An 18,709-nucleotide genomic window follows, 5' to 3' on the forward strand; every position below is an offset into this window, starting at 1 on the left:
GAGCTCTAATGGACAAGCTGCAGCATGTCATTAAGAGCAATAAGAGGAGGCAGAGAAGGTCCCCAACTAATGTCCAGTAATATTCATTGTTCCCACAAAGGCTAGAGAATTTATGCTAGGTTGTAAATTATCAGCTGTTTTAACATTTGTATAGGGCGTTTCACATTACGTATGTTTAAAACTGCAACAACTAGTCAAAATGACCCTGCGTGATTGGTCATTTTCGTCTTGAAATATGTAATGTTTAATTCTATTATGTGTCTGTTTCAGATCACGGATAGATTATGTACATGTTTTTCTGGCAAATCACCCATATACTAGGGACGTGTAGGAACGTAAACTATGAGTTTGAGGTGTCCTGCAACTGCATGAATGGAAATGTTGACCAAAATTAAATGCTAAACGTTTTGTAGCGGCGCTCGTGTGGACATGTTACACCTCGCACGCTATGCTGTTCCGGTGTGTTGATGGGACTCATGCACTCAATGAAGACAGAGTGAGACAAGTGTTCTCTTCCAACAACATGGTGTATTTTTATACTGTGTTGTTGCACTGCTTGCTGTCTGCCCGCATTGCCCAGCCTCAGGGGGCCCAAGAGTTGGGGGTGCTCGTGCCAGTGACGTTGCACATGTGCGTCACTGTCTTATTTTGTTGTTATGACACGGCATAGGGGAGTCATCGGAATGGTATATGAAATGTGAAATGACTGTACACTCATGTTAATAGGATTGTAGAATGTTTCATTCTCTTTTGCTTTCAGTGTAGGATAACTTTAACATAAACGGAACTGGAAGTGACAAACATCTTGAATTGAAAAACTGAGCAATCGAGAAAGTGAGAGCAGGCGCGAATGACGGTATGCATACTTGAAACTGTGCTTTAATCACTTTAAAATGCAGTTGGTGTGATTTATATTTTTACATAAAACTGTTATGGGGTAAATATTTGTTTTAATTTTGTACCACAATATGTTGATAAGACTGAAATTTAACATGGAAAAAGTCGTCATATTACACAATTTTATGTGTGTGTGCGTATTTAATATATATATTCAATAATAAACTTTTTTAAAAGCTTTTCATAAGAAACTGCTATCACATGTGGAGAAGTGATCATATTACAAGAATAGTCCCCAAATTGTATGCATGAACACTGTGACATTAGCAGACGTTTAAATACATTGCAAAAAAATAAATCATATAATGGAGAAGATAACAATCGAAAAACATTTCTGTTTATTTGTGGGATTACATAAATTTTCAAATCTTGCAAGACTGATGGAATACGGTTAGTAGTTGATGAATGGTTTTCGTCAGTGTTGCTCTCGCCCGGCTTCACGATTCCACCTGAGGAGAACGTAGGGCTTCTCCACCAGGACGGTTAAAACCACGCTCGTCCCCAGCGTGAGCACCAGATTGCCGAGGAACAAGTACATCTAAAAAAGACCACACACATGCAGTGAGAGAGTTCAGTACAACTGCGCACGCCACTCATACAGCCGGCGACAAACAGGCGAAGAGCTCACAAAGTTGATATCTGTGTAGTGGATGGGGGTCTCTTGCAATCCGATGTAGACCAGGATGAAGACGGGGTGGATCAGATAGCAAGCGAAACTGATGTTCGTCAGAGGAACCCACAGGGACAATGACAAGAGGTTATTGACGAAGCCTGCGGAAAGAGGGACGTGTTGATGGAGAAGGATAGCAGATTAGAAATAAAAGACATGAAAACAAAGATTGTCATACGAGAGGGGAGAATCCAAGGAGAAAGGGTGTCACAGTTTTAATGGCCCAAAAAAGTGATACCTCCAACCTTTGAAGCAGTGTCATGCATACACTTCAAAGTTGGTGGGCTCTTACTCAGTTTTTGAATTTTATGTGAAATGTTTGTCTTCAAGCTGTTTTTAACCTCTTTTTAGTTTTAGCCATACAATATGTGACTGTGATTTTTTTGATTGTATTTTTTTAATCTCTTACACAATAAATATGCAATGTTTTCAAATCTAATACCAGCTCAACTAAAATCATTTTTGAAGCAAACTAATAAGCCAAACGATTATAACTCTGTTGATTGAAACACCTCATCTTGTACCTCCGTAGCCCTCCTCGCAAGCCAGGATGATCCAGGCGATTGCCAGAGCCCACATTGGTCTGTGTAATCCCTGGTAGAGCGCATGAGGCACGGAGGGGTGTGCCGAGATCCCCTGGAGGACGTAGGCCAATCCTATCAATGCCGCCAAGATTGACAGACAACACAACCAACCTAGCAACGCCTGCCACTGGAGCAACAACATCCAACCAGCATGTGAGTGAAAGCAGAACCGGTAACTGTGAATTGATTTGGGGTCTTGGAAAACGAATCCTACCTTCTTCTTTAAAACATTCCCTTTTTTAGTCGCCAGGTATAGTCCGGTTAAAATTCCAATCAAAAATGGTCCATATCTGGTGTGGGGCTTCACATAATAATACAGGACATAATTCTCTGATGTGCTGCAAAATAAAGGACTACAAATAAATTTTTGGGTAAAAATTACAAAACAATATACAGAAGAAAAAACTTTGTTTTGAACGGAAACAAAAAGTCAGCATGGCTAGTCCAGTAAATTTATTTAATTTTGATTTTTTTAAAGCCTAAGGAGTTGGTTGTTTGCTTTTTAGAACTTGTTTTAATATGTTACCAGGAAAAAAGTTACATTTATTTAGAATTGTCTTTTTTGTTCTATTAAATAAATGTAAGATTTTTTTTCGTAGCATTTCACCTTACGTTTTTTTTTTCCTTGTGAAATCCCAACATTTCCTCACATTGCAACTTTATTCACTCCAGAATTATAACTTCATTCCGGTATTACAAAATTATTCTCAAAAAATGCCAACTTGATTCTTGCAAAACTACAATTTACAGTAATCAAAAAAATATGCATTTAGTTTTTGAATTTTACCATTATTTTTCCTCATAATTTAACCCCTGCTTTTTCAATATGGCCCTAATACTAATACATTAAAAGAGTTGAGTTTCATCAGTCACTAAAATCTTTCCACATCGTGTTAAACTCCAAAGCATCAAAACCAAAATATGGTCACCGAGTCTCACAGCGTAGACGGTTGGAAGACGGGCAACTTCAGGAGTCCCGTGATGAGTGAACCAGCCAACGTGGTCATCAACAGAAGGCCTCCTGCCACAGCTACAAAAGCGGCTCTATTCCTGGCGGAAGAAGCATACGACAAGTTGAAAGCCATGTTGGTCTTTTGAATTGTACATAAAAACGGTTCAGACATACAGTCTGTAGAAATAGACCAGTATGGGAGTGGTGGCGTAACACTGGAAGTCCAAAGAGAGATACCACGTCCAAGGAACACACTGCGTAGAGGTTAGGTTCTTATAAACAAGTGATATATAAAAAGAGTCATCTTTGGGACCTACTGGTTGACCTTACTATCTCATGGACTGGAAGCAGATTGCTAATCAGCAGCAAGTTCCCCCACCAGTATGTCTTACAATCCATCAAGTTGTGTATGAACGGAAACCAGTAAGGACCCCATTGACCCAGAGAGATAAGGCCAACGGTGAGACACATTACAAAGATATGCAGTGGCTGGATCCTGTCACGAGGAAAAAGACAATTTATATGTTCTGTTTCCATGATGAATTTCTGTCACAGCACCGAGAGTGAACCTTTTGAACCTCCTGAAGAGGAAGCTCGCCACAAGACTTGCACTCAGCTTATCTTCAGCTCTTTGGATGGAGACCAGTAGAGACCTGGCGCTAAGTAGACCTCTGGAACATAAATAAAAACTATTAAGAAATTACAACAAGGGTCGGGATCTTCTTTTTGTATTGCATTCAAGACTCCCGGGATGTCAGAAATACCACTTGGATTTTCTCAAACTGACAACCAACCAACCGACCAAACGTCAGTTTTCTAAATCTCAGAGTCTTCCGCAAGTAAGAACTCCGACTTGTCTTCATCTGAGTTCACAACTCCCGACTTCTCAGTGTCCCCGGAATGTAGCTGGAGTCTCACCCAAGCAAGAGGAAGGTGTCTACAGCCATAAAAACTGGTCCACTGAGAGAAAACACATACAGAGGGCTTCTTTCAACTGTTTTCTTCCAGTCTTTGTAGTTATCTGCGAATGATATCGTCCAATAAAATACCCGATTGAGAGTGAACCTAAATGACTCATAAGGCAAAGTCGTACCAAGGTTGTTTATCACGGGGAACTGTGCAGAATGTCCGCACATGATCCATAAGAGGCTGAGAATGCGGATGCCATTCAAGGAGGAGTAGTTGCCGTCGGGGAAACCTGAAGATGTGCTGAAAATATCCCGACAAGTCGTCTGAAGGGAGAAGGCTTGGAGGCACTGAGAGACACAGCTTTTGAGAAAATGTGATGACCCAGGCCTGGTGCTGTCTGCAGGATACACGACCCACTTAGGTAGCGCCTATGTTCAGATTCTTCGACACGGCAGGGCATTCATTATACTTACCATTTTCCCCGGTCGTACTACAATTTATTTCACTCCCCATAGACCCGTTGGTCTTCACAGTGCCATACTGGTGAAGGCCGGTGTTTAAACAAGCAGACTCCGTTGTTGAGATCACGGCTCGGTGCTGAAGCCACTTCATCATAGCTGAGAACAGGGTGGCGGCGACGGGAATCGCCAGCATTGTGCAACATACAAACCTGTGATAGAAAGGATGTGAGGTTAAGGTGAAGGGTGATGTGGAATATATGACAAGGTCCGCTTACAGGCACGTGATATCCGATGCATCGGGCGCAACCGCGTCAGACAAGCAATGAGTCATGAACATCTCTTGAGTGGACTCATTAACCAGAATAGATGGGAAAGGAGGTATCAGGGATTTGTGTCCAATCTTAAATCTATCTGTTAACTCGAGAATAGTTCAATGAGTTATTGATATGAATACAAAAAAAAACAGTTAACTGACCGTATACCACCAAGGTTTGCACTTCCTCTTCATCACAAGAGTCTGGGACACAGATACCCACAAAATATTGAATGGTTCCCTGTGAGCAAAATAAAACAAAGTAAAATAGGAATCGATAGTAATTGCATCATTTGTCCTAACCTGCTTGAGGAACACTTGGCAGTACTGTCCAGAGAAGGACGGACTGCGGGCCGAGTGGCACTGTTGCAGTAGGCCAGGCCGGTTGGTATTCCCTCCTGCGACATTGCTACCCATCTTCCCAAACGCATCATACACTGTCATTTAAGAACAAACCATTGCATTACATTTACATAAGTTCAATGTAGTCTAGGAAGGAGTTCAAATCCATCTTGATAGTTTCCCATGAAAAAAAAAATGTGCACGCCCCCTATTGGTCATGGAGTAACTGCATAAAATAGAATACTTACTGAGAATAGCATATTCCTTGGGATTGTCCTGGTTTATTTCCCGTAGGAAATTTCTGGTATCCATTAGACATTTTTCAGAGACGTTCAACGACCTTGTTGTCTTTAGGAGTCCAATTAAACCTGCTAGAAGAAACAAGTGCATGCAAGCAAGGGCCATTATAAAAGTGACAGTTTCTTTTAACATGAGTGGGTATTTAAAGTGGGAGGCGTGGGCCTTGTAAGAGCTTCCCTGTCGTCCACACCTGCTTTACCGACTTAGGTGTAACAAAAAAGGATCCGGAGTGTCACTACGTCATTGTAGGATCAATGCGATTAGCACCTTGACTACACAAAAGAGGAGTGCCGCTTCAGGTGTTGGATTTCCCGAACATTTCCATTTTGTCTTAATAAGCGTGACACAGATTTCTTTTTAATTAGCAACATTTTCCCTCTGCTTGGCCTTTACGGGATAAAGGAACTGTATTTGGTACCTTAATAGTAATCACAATAAATACAATGGAATTATATGATTGGGAAATAAATAAAAATACAAAATAAACCAGCCCAACAGTTTTCTTGGGAAAAAAACAATAATTTTCTATTTCAAAATTATTTCAGTCCTCTTCAGCTATTGATAATGACAATAATAAAACGCCTATTTCCCAAAGACACCACCAACATCCTCAAGTAGGTCTCTGACCTTTGTGAGGATAAGTGGATTAACATGAATGGATGGATATTAAAATGATAGACACTGTTAATTATTGACCACTAGAAGGCGAGCTTGTTCCCAACAACCCAAACGTCCTGCTGTACTCTCTCCGTCCCACCCCTTTATCTAAAAAAAACAGGAAATTCAGAAATGGCAAACGTCTACCGCCTTGATAGATTAATATCTTATACCTTGCTTTCACCTTTTATTGACATGAAGACCAGTGTAAGCATATGTGTTTTCTAATTAAACAAATACAAACAGCAGCAATAGTAGCAGCACCAAGACAGCATTCTAATTCACTGACTGTCACCGCGAAAGAATAAAGTTGTCTTGTCCCAAGAAATAGCTTCCCTCCTATTCTACAGCTTATTGATGTGTGGCTGTTACGTTGACAATTCAAAAGCTTTGTTTTTTTTCAGTCAAACAGCCATGTTCATTCAACAAGAATGCAAAAATGCAAAGAAAATATTTTTGAAAAATTGCTGATGCAGAGAATTTCACAATGACAATCATACTACATCCATGTTATGTAGTACAACAGTGCAAACCATATAAAATGCTCTTGTATTTTTAAAAAAAAACTTGAGAAACATGAAGTACAAAAATAATGTTGTTCTATTAAAAACAAAGACTGACTCTCATATACTGTAGTTTACAAATTAATATATATTATTATTTACATGTGTATACAGCACATGTAAATAACATGCTGTATTTTGTACATAGAGTAGGTTCAAATTGTACTGGACTCCTCTCATTTCTCAATGGAACTGAGTCTTTTGGCCTTGATGAACGCCATGCCGTGGGTCCTCATGTGGGTGGTCAGTTTCCCTTCTGTCTCAAACATTTTCCCACATACTTTGCATTTGTTGGTAGACATCCCGTCATCGCTGTCGGCCCTAAGGTTCAGTTGGTTCTCCCTCTGGCTCTCGTCGTCTTCCTGACCCTTGAATCGATGGAAACCTTGCTCCTTTAGCCGATGTACAATGAAGAGGTGTCGGGCCTTGGAGCGGGGTGAGGTGTAGCACAGGCCGCACTCCTGGCACTGGTAGGACGAGCCGTCCGATTTGTGCTGGGGAATGTGTTTGTGGAAGGCGGCCACATCTTCGGTGGTGAAGCCGCAGACGGCGCATCTGTGAACTTTGGGGATGTTCACCTTGAGCCTCTTTAACGGCAACGAATCCACGCTCCTGGGGTTTAACTTCAGAGGCCCTTCATCTTCATTCTTTCTCTTGGGGCTGCCAGTCTGTGAAGCACATCCAAAAAATATCTTAGCCGTGACCAAGAACGTCAAGGACAAATTCATTTCCGTACCAGTTTCTTCTCCGACACATCATTCCTGGTATCAGAGGTTGGCGTCTTCTCCTCTGAGGTACCATGCAACAACTGAATGTGCTGATCCAGCAGTACTCTCTTCGTGAATGGCTCACTCGAAGTTGGGCAATGCCTGTTAAAGTGCAATGAAATCATAGTGAGGCGCCCAACAAACACCGTTCATGTACTCTTTTAGTTGTATTTGGCCTGGTTTCATCTTTCTCTCCCTGTTTTGGTCTCGCTACAACTCAACTATTTTTAATTTAGAAAGTGGTATCTGAATTACTTGATCGATATGCATTTTAACCATACTATCATTGGTGGTTGGCGATCAGGTCATGAGGATCCATTAAGTTAATTCTCTGACCTGCAATTCAATAACCCCACGACCCTTTTTTTTTGTTCTTTACTGGTACTCACGGGCAGGTGTAGACTTTGCGCACTCCCCTGTGTTTGAGGCGGTCATGTCGACAAAGGCTGTGGGGAGAACTGAAGGATTTCTCGCACTGTCTGCACGGGTGCTTCTTCAATATCTATAACGAGATAGGAAGAGCGTGAGTTGTCACGACTGAACCTGCAACGTGTTGCTCAACAGACATTTGCATCCTTGGTTCAGACTTTTACCTTGCCGTGTTCTCGCTTCATGTGAGCCACATAGCCCTCCCTGGAAGTGATGATGGTGTTGCATTCTCCGCACGTATACCCTGAGCCATTGCGATTTTCAGGTTTGCCTGAGCTGCTTTTTGTGTGGGGTTTTGGTGACGAAGGTGCGGCTTTATTTACAGCTTTGCTTTGACCGTTGGTGTTTCCTCCATCGTTTTTGTTACCGGGGCCATTGTTGGTGTTGTTTGAATTTGTAGGCTTTTTGCTGATTGAGAAGTTGAGCCCCAGAGTTGGTGGTGCGTCAGTGGTCTTCAAAGTCCCATGGGTGGCCTTGCAAAGTTTGATTTATTGAATTGAACGGAGGCATAATTGAGTAATTTAAGAAATGTAATTGATAAACTATTGCGATCTTACCTTTATATGGTCCACCATGAGCTGTTTCTGTGAGTAGTGCATGGAGCAGTCGGGACATTTAAAGACAGGAACTTTATGATTCGCAACATGCTGGTCAAAGTGTGAGCAGAGCAGAGACTGCAGCGTGAACACAGTATCACACATGGAACACTTGTATATAAGCCTGTCGGAAAGAAGAAAGACAAGGTCCTTAATGTAAGCAGCCAGTGGGTAACTAAGGACCTATTTAAGTCAGTGGTTTTTCTATTGAACTAAAAAAGTTAATCCACCATGTCTAAAGTCCTACGGGTGAACCAGAAAGGGCAAATTTCCTGTGGTTTAGTTGTGTGTATCAGGTTGTAGCTGTTGAGGCCCATTCTTCACCATAAAGTTGACTTGTTCTTGTTGTTGATTTAATTGCAGTAGAACCATATTTTGACTTTATGCCTCCTCGGTTAACACTCACTTTGGCTCCCCTGCCTTCAGTCCGGGATGCTGGGTGCACCCATGTGAGTGAGTTGCTGGCGCCGACTTGAAAGCCATGGGACAACGTGGACATTTATAGAAGATCTCACAATGTGTCGTCTGGATATGCGACTTCAGGGTTGCCAGATCGGCAAAGATCACACTACAGTGGATACAGCTAACAGTTGGAGACAGAGAATACAGAGTTATTACTTTAAGTTTAACTTGGACACGCGGGAAGAGAAAAGGCATCAACTTGCGACGTTTATTTACACCAAAGATCTTCTTCATATTCTGTATTAGTGAGCACTGCAGTGAAGTGGACAGACCCCCGTTGAGGAGGGCCAGCCTCACTGAGATGGTTTCTGAGAGTTTGTACTGAAATTGATTGCTTCTGTAAACAAATAGTTGCAGCAGCTGGTCGATCTTATGTCATCTTGGAAGCAAAGGGTGAAGATTGTGGACTGGTGTGATTACACGTGGTGAGCAATTGTGATTCTGGATGAGTGTATTTTCTCATTTGTTTGAAACACCTTCATTTGGATATTTTTTTCGGATAAAATGTCCATTTTAGAGTGACCTTCATGATGGGCAGTCTCAAGACACACTTATGGAATAATCTTGCTAATTAGCATCTTAATATGATATGATTATTTCAGAAAAGGTGTGCTGACCCACACAGATCGCAAAAGTTTTAGAATTTAATGAAAAATGAAATCAAGAATGAAAATGGTGCATGTATAGTATAAACGTCAAAATTTGTTTTGGAAAGTAACCGGTCATCCGCCATAAGACTTAAAATAAATGAATTCAGTGGAAGAGACTAACCGGTAGCCAACTCTACGGGCGTGGTGCAGACAGTTCTTTGTGACGTGGGACTGGAAGTAGACAGAACGACAGCTGGCGCCGCATTCAGGACAAACATATGGGGGCTTGTGCTGGTGGATTCGTTGATGGGATCGAAAACTGCAATGGTTTGGCAGAAGCATTTCGCAGACGCCACAAGTTTTCTGATAGAACAGAGAGATGGGAGATGGTGGAGATAAATATTGCAAATGTTGTCAAAATAGTTTCCCTGCCTGAAAGATGAAGAAGAAACAGAACCAATCCGTAAAACAGAAAATGAAGACTTGAGGGTGCGTCTCATACGGCAGAAAATATGGTAGTTGACATCCATTCCACAACAGTCACAGTCTCCAGAGACCAAAGAGACTATAAGCCGTGTATGTATGCACTTTTGGTCTGTGTTGTTGCTCTGTGTGTAAATGTGTATAAAACTGTGGGACTCGTAAAACTATACAGTATACTTTTAAAAAATTGGTTTCTGTCATCTCTTTATTGTTAATGGTGGAACTGGAATGTATCACTAGTGATAAATGGAGGTTGCTTGATATGCCATACCTGCCCACCGGTCTCCAGAGCGTGTTGATAATGTGTTGCAAGTGAGCTGTCATCCTGGAATGTTTCATGACATTCCAAACACTCGAGGCTGTGCCTGGAGAGCTTTGATGCATCGTCTTCTAAGGGCATGGCTGCCTCAAGGGGGGGGCTGTTTGGCATTGAACTTTGTGACCCGCGACTAGGACCTTTCGCCGTGTTTTCAACGGGTAAGGTCTGTGCATCAGGAGCGCAGGAGATGCTGTCTGTGACGATGGGTTGTCCAGAAAAGGGTAATGCCATTATCATCTGGTCTACAGGGATGGGTTTTAAGATTAGATGTGAGCATTGCATGACCACACCTTTGTCTTTGTGGCCCCTAGCATGAGAGAGCAGACTGCATTTATTGAAAAAGACGAGACTTTTTGAGCAGTGGTTGCAGGTCACCTCAATCCGCACGCTGCAGCGTTCGTAGTGTTGGGTCAGGCTCTTTTCAAGAGCAAAAGAATCACCGCACTCCAGGCACCTGTAACCCCGAGTAGGAAGTGAAATGCAGGCTGAAGTCGGCGGAGAGAGGTTTGGGACATACACAGGAATGGGATTGATGCTACTCAAAACTTTGTTAAAAGCATCAACGACAGAGCTTTGAGAGCTGCTCAAGACTTGAACCCTGGATAGCTTCTTGGAAGACTGGCCGCTGAGAAGTGGCTGCTGCTGTTGTTGGGATTGCTTGGAGGACAATGTTGCTTTTTGGAGCTCGCTGGCAGCACAGGACACTCTCTTAGAGAGAACATTGAGGTTGCTAAAATTGACTGCCTTTGGTACAAGTTTGGCATTAGCCAGACTGGAAGCAGGGACTCTGACGGTCTGTTGTTGCATGGCGTTTGCCGCTTTAAGGATGGCACTGCTGGCGCTTTGTACCGAGGCGGCCGGAATGACGGTTGCTTTGACTGTGGTGTTGTTGGACAGCTTCAGATTGATGATCTGGGAACCCACTGACTTGACCGCAGAGACGGGTAGGAAGGCCGTTGCTACAGGTTTGATGGTCATCTGCTTAGTTATTTCAACCGATGGCCCTCCACGGTTTGCAACGACCGTCTTTGGCAAAGAGGACATTGCTGGAGATGAAATAAATGCACCACTGGTAGACTTTACCGTTAAGCCGTTTCCAAAGTTGTCTCCTTTGTCCCCTCTGCCAAGATCCAAGTCTGGAATGACCCGTGTCACTGTGCGCTTGATCTGTCCAGAAGAAGTCTTGATTGTTTTTATCCTGACTTTAGGAATGACGGGTGTGGTGTCAATACTGCTACTCTCACTGTTGACACTTGTGGGACTATCTGGTGGTCCTGATAGCAAGCGCTTTGCCAGCTCTAATGCTGATTCCGGCTCATGTTTCTTTCCTGAAGCCTTGGAATTTTCATTGTGTTGGATTGAGTCCATCTGTGGCACAGGCGAATCCAAAATTAAGTCTGTAGTTTGTTCTTTTTTAGCGCTAAGAGCCGCAATGGCTGCAATACAAGAAGAAAGTTTTGCAGACGTCTTTAATTGGATTTGGGATGTTTCACCATTATTCTCCGTGTTTGGTATCAAATGAGAAGTTCCCTTGGACACTTCTTGAAACAAAGTCAGTTGAGTGGCGTTATTGGGTACAGAACCTTCCAGACTGTTATTTTGATTATTGTTATGATCTGGATTCATGTCCTTATTCTTGGACTTGGAAATTTTCTCCAAGGATGCAGGATATTTAGAGTGTGGTCTCTCTTTCTTGCTCATGGAATTGTGAAGTGAATATCCTGTATTCTTGATAGTCAGATCCCTTCCTTCAGCCGTGTCCTCCTCAAACTCTTCTGCACTGGAGATGGGACTGAACTGATTGCAGGGCGACTGTGGCTTACATTCCACATGTCCTTTCGCCTTCAAAGGATTCCATCCATTTTTGGTACAATGAACAGCCATTGTTGTAGAAGTCGAGAAGCCATTTTGAAGTTTATTGCTAATTCTTATTGAATGAGGTTGGGGATGGAACTGTAGATCCTTTTCTAACGGAGTTCCAACATACTGACTTGCATCTGCATTCCGAATATTCTTTACAATGACACTTACGCCAACATCTTCATTGGTGATCGAGCCACACTTAGCTTGCTTGACTTTGTCATCATGGTCATCTTGCTGGCCAGATTCGATTGCAGTTTTGGGATCCACCATGTCGGGGATGTCGAAGGCCGCGAGGAGGTCGTCAAAATCTGGTGTCTTCATATCGCCCATCTTCCTTTCACTTCTGTAATTTGAATCTCACCTGTCAGTAGCAGAAAATTATATAGTCATTGCGGTTAATGTAATGTAGCACTGCCTTGTTGTTGATTCTTTTAATAACATGAAATATTGTGTTTAATGGTCACTTATTTTGTGAGTTGTGCAAGATGAACTCTATTGTTGATGTTGATCAGTTTTAGATGAGATTTCACAATTACAAAGAAGAGCCACTCTCTCTCTCTCTCTCTCTCTCTCTCTCTCTCTCTCTCTCTCTCTCTCTCTCTCTCTCTCTCTCTCTCTCTCTGAGACATTTTGTAACTAAAACCATGCCGACTAACACAATATTGAAACAGTTTTTGTCTCTTAGTCATTATGGTTGCACAAGCACTAACTGTTCACTGGTACGACATAGGGGGAGGTTTGAAGTGACGTTTTCATGGATGGATGCTCTGCAGATTAGCTGATTGACATTCATTCATTCATTCATTCATTCATTTAATCAATCGGATGCTTGCAATGCAATATGAAAGCCTGTATATGGAGTGAAATATGGTCAATAATTGTGTCCAAAATTTTAGTCAGTGGAAAACGAGACACTAGCCTGTGTGTCGCGCTCCCCTCCCTGTTATAGACCAAACCAGCCACTGCATCATTATGTGTTTCGACATTTTCTGCACTGTCAATTTTAAATCATCTCCTTTTTTGGGAGACAAAAGGCATCGAAATTGTGATAAATAAAGAATTTGATTATTGCGATAATTGTGAGCAGCTCTATAATTTAAAATGTTTTGTTAATTCGTACGGTTGGTGTTGAATCAGTATCATAGGAACAGATCTCAGTTTATCTTGTATCCACACTTGAATTGTGCTCAATTGTAGGCGTTCATCTCGCAATGCTTCTCACTGGTCAATGTATTACACTTGTACGTGGGTATTTCAATGGCCACTTTAACTGTGGTCTTTTTTTCTCCCCGTCCCACCTTGTCTTTGTCGTCCTGCGTGCAAATATGAAATCTGAACAGAAATGAAAATGTGCACTGTTTGTGTTCTGCTTGTTAGGGACAAAAGACATCCATGTGAGGCCGGCCAGGTTCCGGTAACACATTTTGTACCATATGATTGGCAACTGGCAATCCACGGTTTATTTATTTTCGTCCTAGTTATATTAAGAAGCCTCGAAATCCAGATGGATCCAGAACATTTCAATGTTGGCAGAGAGAGTGCGTGAAAGGAAAAGAGCTGACGAGCAAGGAAAGGATGTGAAAATGGCTGCTGGCAACAGCAGAGAGTGAGAGAGAGGCCTGGTGGGGAACAGCAAGCCGGGGATGTCTGTTGGTGAAAACCAATGTTTAAAAAAACACAAGTATAACAAATAATCAGCGCAGAGCACTGCTTTCAGACTCATGCGTCACTGACAACTCACATCCACACAATGCGAGATCACCGGTAACATAAAGATTAGTTAATGAAACATGCAAGAAAATCAGCCACTCCTCACCCTCTCGCCTCGCCTCGTCCCTCTGCAGCCACTAGGCAAACCTTCCTCCTTTCCCTCTTATGCCCCACCTGCAATAAACATATTCAATAGACAGCTAACCCTCATAAAGCCACGCACCCCACGCTGTCTGAACCACCACCAACAACAACAAAAATCCTGCCTTTCCACCACAAAAGGCCCACAAGTTAAGGTCAGGTTACATCCAGGCTTGTGTTAAGTGCTGGTGGTCCTGTGAAGGATCCTCTTTTGTCATTCTTTGAAGCACTGCTAGCACACAGTCCGACAGACAAGACACATAGATCAAGCCCTCAGTGTGTGTGTGAGTGTGCATGTGTATGTGTGGGAGTGTGTGTCAGAGCTGCAGATTCACAGACTTCCAGGCAGCCCCCCCCCCCCCCGCCTTTCCCAAATCTCGACGCTCTCTTTTTTGCTGCGTCTCTGCCGCATAGCAAACCGCCGCGGGGTCGACGCTTACTCCGCTGTAGCCGGCGGTGAACAGACGGAGAACCGCCAATTAGCGTGAAAAAAGCGCCTATACCTCCAGAGGAGCACAGAGACAGCATTGTTCCTGTCAGCTCTCTTGTCTGCCTCAAACTGGTTTCAGCTAGTTCTGCTCGCCTCACCATAAAGCCCAACGCTGCATTGCGGCCTCAAGAACACACAGGCAGGAGACGGAATGCTCTCCTCTCAGGACATCGCTTCCCATTTTTTTTTGCCTTTGTCTTATAGAAAACGCTGCTCAGATAAACGTTGGCGAGATGGGACACCTTTCTGGATCGTGTATCAAATATGAAGGCGTGTTTATGAAGGATGGCAACGGGGAAAGGAACAACAATATTGACGTCTTGTGAGGTGGAGGATATTGAGGAAGTCAAGATGAAGGGTGATGACCGCAGGTCTGGATGGTGGACAAATGACTGGAAAAAAGGCACAACGGTTTAATCACGCAACATGTCCTCATGTTAGACCTCCATGTTGGTTGTCTATTCTGAGCACCAAATCCCCATCCGCTCTTTTCGTTCAAGTTTCCAAAAGGAATACTACCTCCTCCCCAAGAAACAGTGTCACAGTCCCATATCCATGCATCTACTTGTCTCCTAAACTCTTAAATCGACAATAACCTGCGGCATTGAAAACCACGGCTACATGTATATTGACAAAACTTGAAAAAAATCCCCAAAGCGAAGGTGGCGAGCTACTGCACGCATTTCACGTCCTAAACGCTTGATCCCCAAGGAAAGCTGGCATTGAGGGGTAATACGATATCTCCTTCGCCTAGGTTGCTACCAAACAAATGCCTTCCCTCCTTGCATGCAATCCACATCAACATGCACATGCAAATATGGAACTAAATATTGCATACCCAGTAAGATCTTTTCCCCCCCACACTGGAAAATGGATGTCTTCCTGCCGAGGCCTCAGCACCTGCCTTTAGTGTCTCAGCCCAGCCATTCCAGCCTCCATCTTCTTCCTCCTTCCCTTTCCCCCTCCCACCCTGCTTCACTCATTCACTCCCAGTCCGGGGCCTCCTTTCCGCCTTTGGGCGCCGACGCCGCCACCTTCATGGGCATTCAAGAAGGGAAGGAGAGAAGTCGAGGAAAAGGGGGGATGCGGGGGGTGTGAGGCGCAGTGTTGAGCAGGCGAATCAGGCCTTTTGTCTCTGTCGTTGGAGGTGTGGGGGGCGGTGGTGGTGGTGGTGGTGATGGTGAAGGGACTCTCCACTCTGGCTCTGGAGCAGCAGCTTTTGCAGCGTAAGGAGAGAGAAAGGGAGGGAGGCAGATGGAGGTGGGGGGACGCAGTGGGAGAAATAATCGGGGGGTGTCTAATCAGGATGTTCTCTCTTTTCATGTAATGGACCTTTAGCATAGCATTTCATAGCATTTATAGAGGTATATCAGGGAGGATTAAGCAAGGTCAACAGTTCATTAGTCCAACTACATGAAACACAATGTGAGTAGGTCTTGGACCAAATGTACTGCTTGGATAATTTTCTGCAAGTAAATTATGTGTTCAGGAGAGAAAAAAAAGCATCACTTTTGATTTTCACATTCGTGTCCGTCTTTGGAAGATTGGAAAAACTACAACTCGTCAACGGTGAAGATGCTAACCTACCTGGCGGTCCCTCATTGGGCCTTGCTTAGCAGTGGTCGAAACATTTGGCGGACTTGCACAGCACAGGATGTGAAAGGGGCCATGATGGATTTGTTTAGCAGGAGACACAAAATCTGTGCGGTTAACACGGCAGAAATGAGATGTGCATCCAAGTGCATTGAAAGGCCCAAGTCGCTCTTTCCTGCCCCTCGACGGTGTGACACTTTCGCTTGCAGGATGAGAGAGCGCAGTGAGCCTCCCCTCCCCCACTGACACAGTCATGTGACGTCATTTTCCCCTGTGGGCGCGAGGAGGAAGAAAGAATCAAGCATCCTACCCTTGCATGAATTTACCCAATTATTTGATTCCGCACTCTAGCACTCCACACACTGATGCCTTCCTGATATCCATCTTTTGTCTTACACTGTGTATGCCACAATTTGCATCAATGTTTTTTGTGTCCCACAGAATTTTCACCATCTTTTTCTTTTGTCTTGAGCCTGTATTTCCATACCTGTTTGCTGTCTTATGCAATTAGCTCATTTTTGCACCTTGCTTCCTTTTGTTGTACATAAAAGAAGCAGATACATGCATTTGCATTTGCATTTCATCTCCCTATGATTAGTCTGCCTTGTGCACACCTTCATAACCAATATCCATTCTGGCTGAAGTAATCGACAAAAGTACTTTTCCACTTCTGTATGACAGAAAATCGAGGTAAGTCAAGTGCTCCCAAAATGCAGTCACACTTTAATAATATTACAATAAATAATAAAGACTTGCACAATGTTATCATATCTGTATAAACTGCCGTGGTCGTAGCTTATTTGTTGTTTTCTTTTGGTCAGGTGGGATGAACCAGCATCTGCCTGTACACTATCTCTTAATAAAACATTTTTTTAAGGGGATACAACCCCTAATTTTTTCTAATTTTATATCTTCTATGTGCCATGACGAGTGGTATTCTGATTTATTAAGTACAGTAAAGTCTCGTTATATCGATATTCAAGGGAGTCCGAAAAAATATCGATATAACCGGGACTATCGATATATCCGACCCTGTTTGCATGTAATTTTCTCCGTGCGTGCATAGAAATAGTATCGATATAACCGGGACGATTTTCTCCGTGCGTGCATAGAAATAGTATCGATATAACCGGGACTATCGATATATCCGATATCGATATAACGAGACTTTACTGTATTTGTGGTATTCTATGAATTAAGCGGCAAAATGCGCCTATTTAATCTATTTCAGGGGGCAGGCGTTTTGCCCTGTGCTCTCGCCCAAAAACGACGTCACGGTTGCTCAGGGCTCTGGTAAGGATCAGTCACGGCTCAGTTTGTGGATGTCACATGACCATACACAAACAGGCGAGTTTTTTCTTGGTGTTACACAGTGTAGCCCGTTAAGATATTTCCATTGCTGTCTATTGTGTCAAGATGTTTTCATCCAGATACTTGCGTTCTCTGGTCCGATTTAGTTGTTGGGTTTGTATACATTGCCTATGTCCAACTTGGTTCATTTGGTGAAGGATTGAAAATATGTCATCACAAACAACAAGATTTTTCTTGTTGCACATAAAAATGTAAATGGGACGCAAGCTTACGGTACAGACGAGCAAGTGACAAGCAAACAAAGTAACATGTGTGTACCAATGATTATTTGTCACAATTGCTCCAAAAATGTTTGCATAATTCCTGCAAATGTGTTTTTTGTTAATCTAAGGTGACGGACGGTGGAAGGCCACCGAAATAAATGCTCCTCCACTATACTGCAGAAGGCACATTTAGCTGTAGATTTACTGATTACAATTCATACAACAAAATTAATAGCTTTGTCTTCAGTTAAACACAAATTCAGATATGACAGAGTAATCTTGAGTGTGGTGAATTGATAGTTTCAGAATCAGAATGGGGGGGTCAAAAAGAAAAAAACAAAGTATTGTATGTACAAAAAGAAAATGTCAGAAGACTGCCCAAAATGTTTCATACAAAGAACTGGACATTGCGCAAAGTATAAAAATATAGAGTAAAAGCCAATGTGATATATGTAACTGTATTGGGTCGACATGAGGTGGCTGGCTGTGCTATTTACAATGTGTAAGTCCGGAATGCCAATGCAGAGAATCCCCGTTGTATGTTTATTTCCCTTTTTTTAGTTGCAATCCGGTATTTGAGGATAACATTGTTTACAGAAAATCCACGTTGCTTTTGTACTTCAAGTGTTGAAATAACGTATCAGTTTGGCTCCATCTAGCGGAATGTTCGTGGTGGCGTCGTTCGGTTTAATTCACTCACTGTATTTTCGTCGAGTTATGTTATATAATAACTATAAGAATAAGAACAATGCAGTTTATTTCCAAGGGCCTCTCAAAACTCTCAATGACACTTTACAGTCACGGGATAAGAAGTTTCGTGCCAGCGTTCACTCACCCTGGAAGTAACACTTACTGACGCCACTATGATGTGCATAGAGACAGGGAGACAGATTTGTTTATGTTCCGAAAAGCTGAAAATGTTCCGATTTTTTTAAAGAAAGATTGAAATTATTGGATTTGTTTGCCCCCTTGAAATATTTGAACCCCCCATTTTATACAACACGTGATGCAGCCCAGACACACCCATAATTAATCTTCGGTGGC

General features: G+C 42.8%; 2 protein-coding genes and 1 long non-coding RNA gene across 7 annotated transcripts in view; 1 reads left to right on the top strand and 2 right to left on the bottom strand.

Moving 5' to 3' along the window:
* Positions 1–18,709, top strand: part of LOC148884483 (uncharacterized) — a 37,946-nt gene that overhangs the window by 12,983 nt on the left and 6,254 nt on the right. The window contains exons 10-11 of the long non-coding RNA XR_016118224.1: positions 761–856; positions 2,100–2,304. This is a non-coding gene — a long non-coding RNA (uncharacterized LOC148884483). The remainder of the gene's footprint in view (positions 1–760; positions 857–2,099; positions 2,305–18,709) is intronic.
* oacyl (O-acyltransferase like) lies at positions 883–5,937 on the bottom strand. Of its 3 annotated transcripts, XM_089020041.1 has the most exons (15): positions 5,377–5,937; positions 5,090–5,223; positions 4,949–5,027; positions 4,749–4,884; positions 4,486–4,682; positions 4,197–4,409; positions 4,022–4,124; positions 3,673–3,774; positions 3,434–3,599; positions 3,278–3,357; positions 3,091–3,201; positions 2,366–2,489; positions 2,092–2,278; positions 1,526–1,668; positions 883–1,435 (listed from the first exon to the last, which is right to left on the bottom strand). In XM_089020041.1, exons 1-15 carry the CDS (start codon positions 5,558–5,560, stop codon positions 1,313–1,315), a joined length of 2,082 nt encoding a protein of 693 aa, XP_088876167.1. In that variant the 5' UTR covers positions 5,561–5,937; the 3' UTR covers positions 883–1,312. The 3 variants fall into 3 exon arrangements, with proteins under 3 accessions (XP_088876167.1, XP_088876166.1, XP_088876168.1); XM_089020040.1 differs by having other exon boundaries at positions 2,092–2,489; XM_089020042.1 differs by lacking the exon at positions 883–1,435 and having other exon boundaries at positions 1,531–1,668; positions 2,080–2,489.
* znf532 (zinc finger protein 532) lies at positions 6,273–14,349 on the bottom strand. 3 transcript variants are annotated; one of them, XM_089020037.1, is made up of 10 exons: positions 13,974–14,255; positions 10,585–12,518; positions 10,247–10,488; positions 9,674–9,855; positions 8,847–9,023; positions 8,402–8,564; positions 8,009–8,317; positions 7,805–7,917; positions 7,385–7,517; positions 6,273–7,316 (listed from the first exon to the last, which is right to left on the bottom strand). In XM_089020037.1, the coding sequence occupies exons 2-10, from the start codon at positions 12,485–12,487 to the stop codon at positions 6,825–6,827; spliced, it is 3,714 nt and encodes a 1,237-aa protein (XP_088876163.1). In that variant the 5' UTR covers positions 12,488–12,518; positions 13,974–14,255; the 3' UTR covers positions 6,273–6,824. The 3 variants fall into 3 exon arrangements, with proteins under 3 accessions (XP_088876163.1, XP_088876162.1, XP_088876164.1); XM_089020036.1 differs by having other exon boundaries at positions 6,274–7,316; positions 10,247–12,518; positions 13,974–14,253; XM_089020038.1 differs by lacking the exon at positions 7,385–7,517 and having other exon boundaries at positions 7,128–7,316; positions 10,247–12,518; positions 13,974–14,349.

Source organism: Hippocampus bargibanti, linkage group LG18 (assembly GCF_051943395.1).
Source record: "Hippocampus bargibanti isolate YZ-2025 linkage group LG18, ASM5194339v1, whole genome shotgun sequence".
NCBI classification, from domain to species: Eukaryota; Metazoa; Chordata; class Actinopteri; order Syngnathiformes; family Syngnathidae; genus Hippocampus; species Hippocampus bargibanti.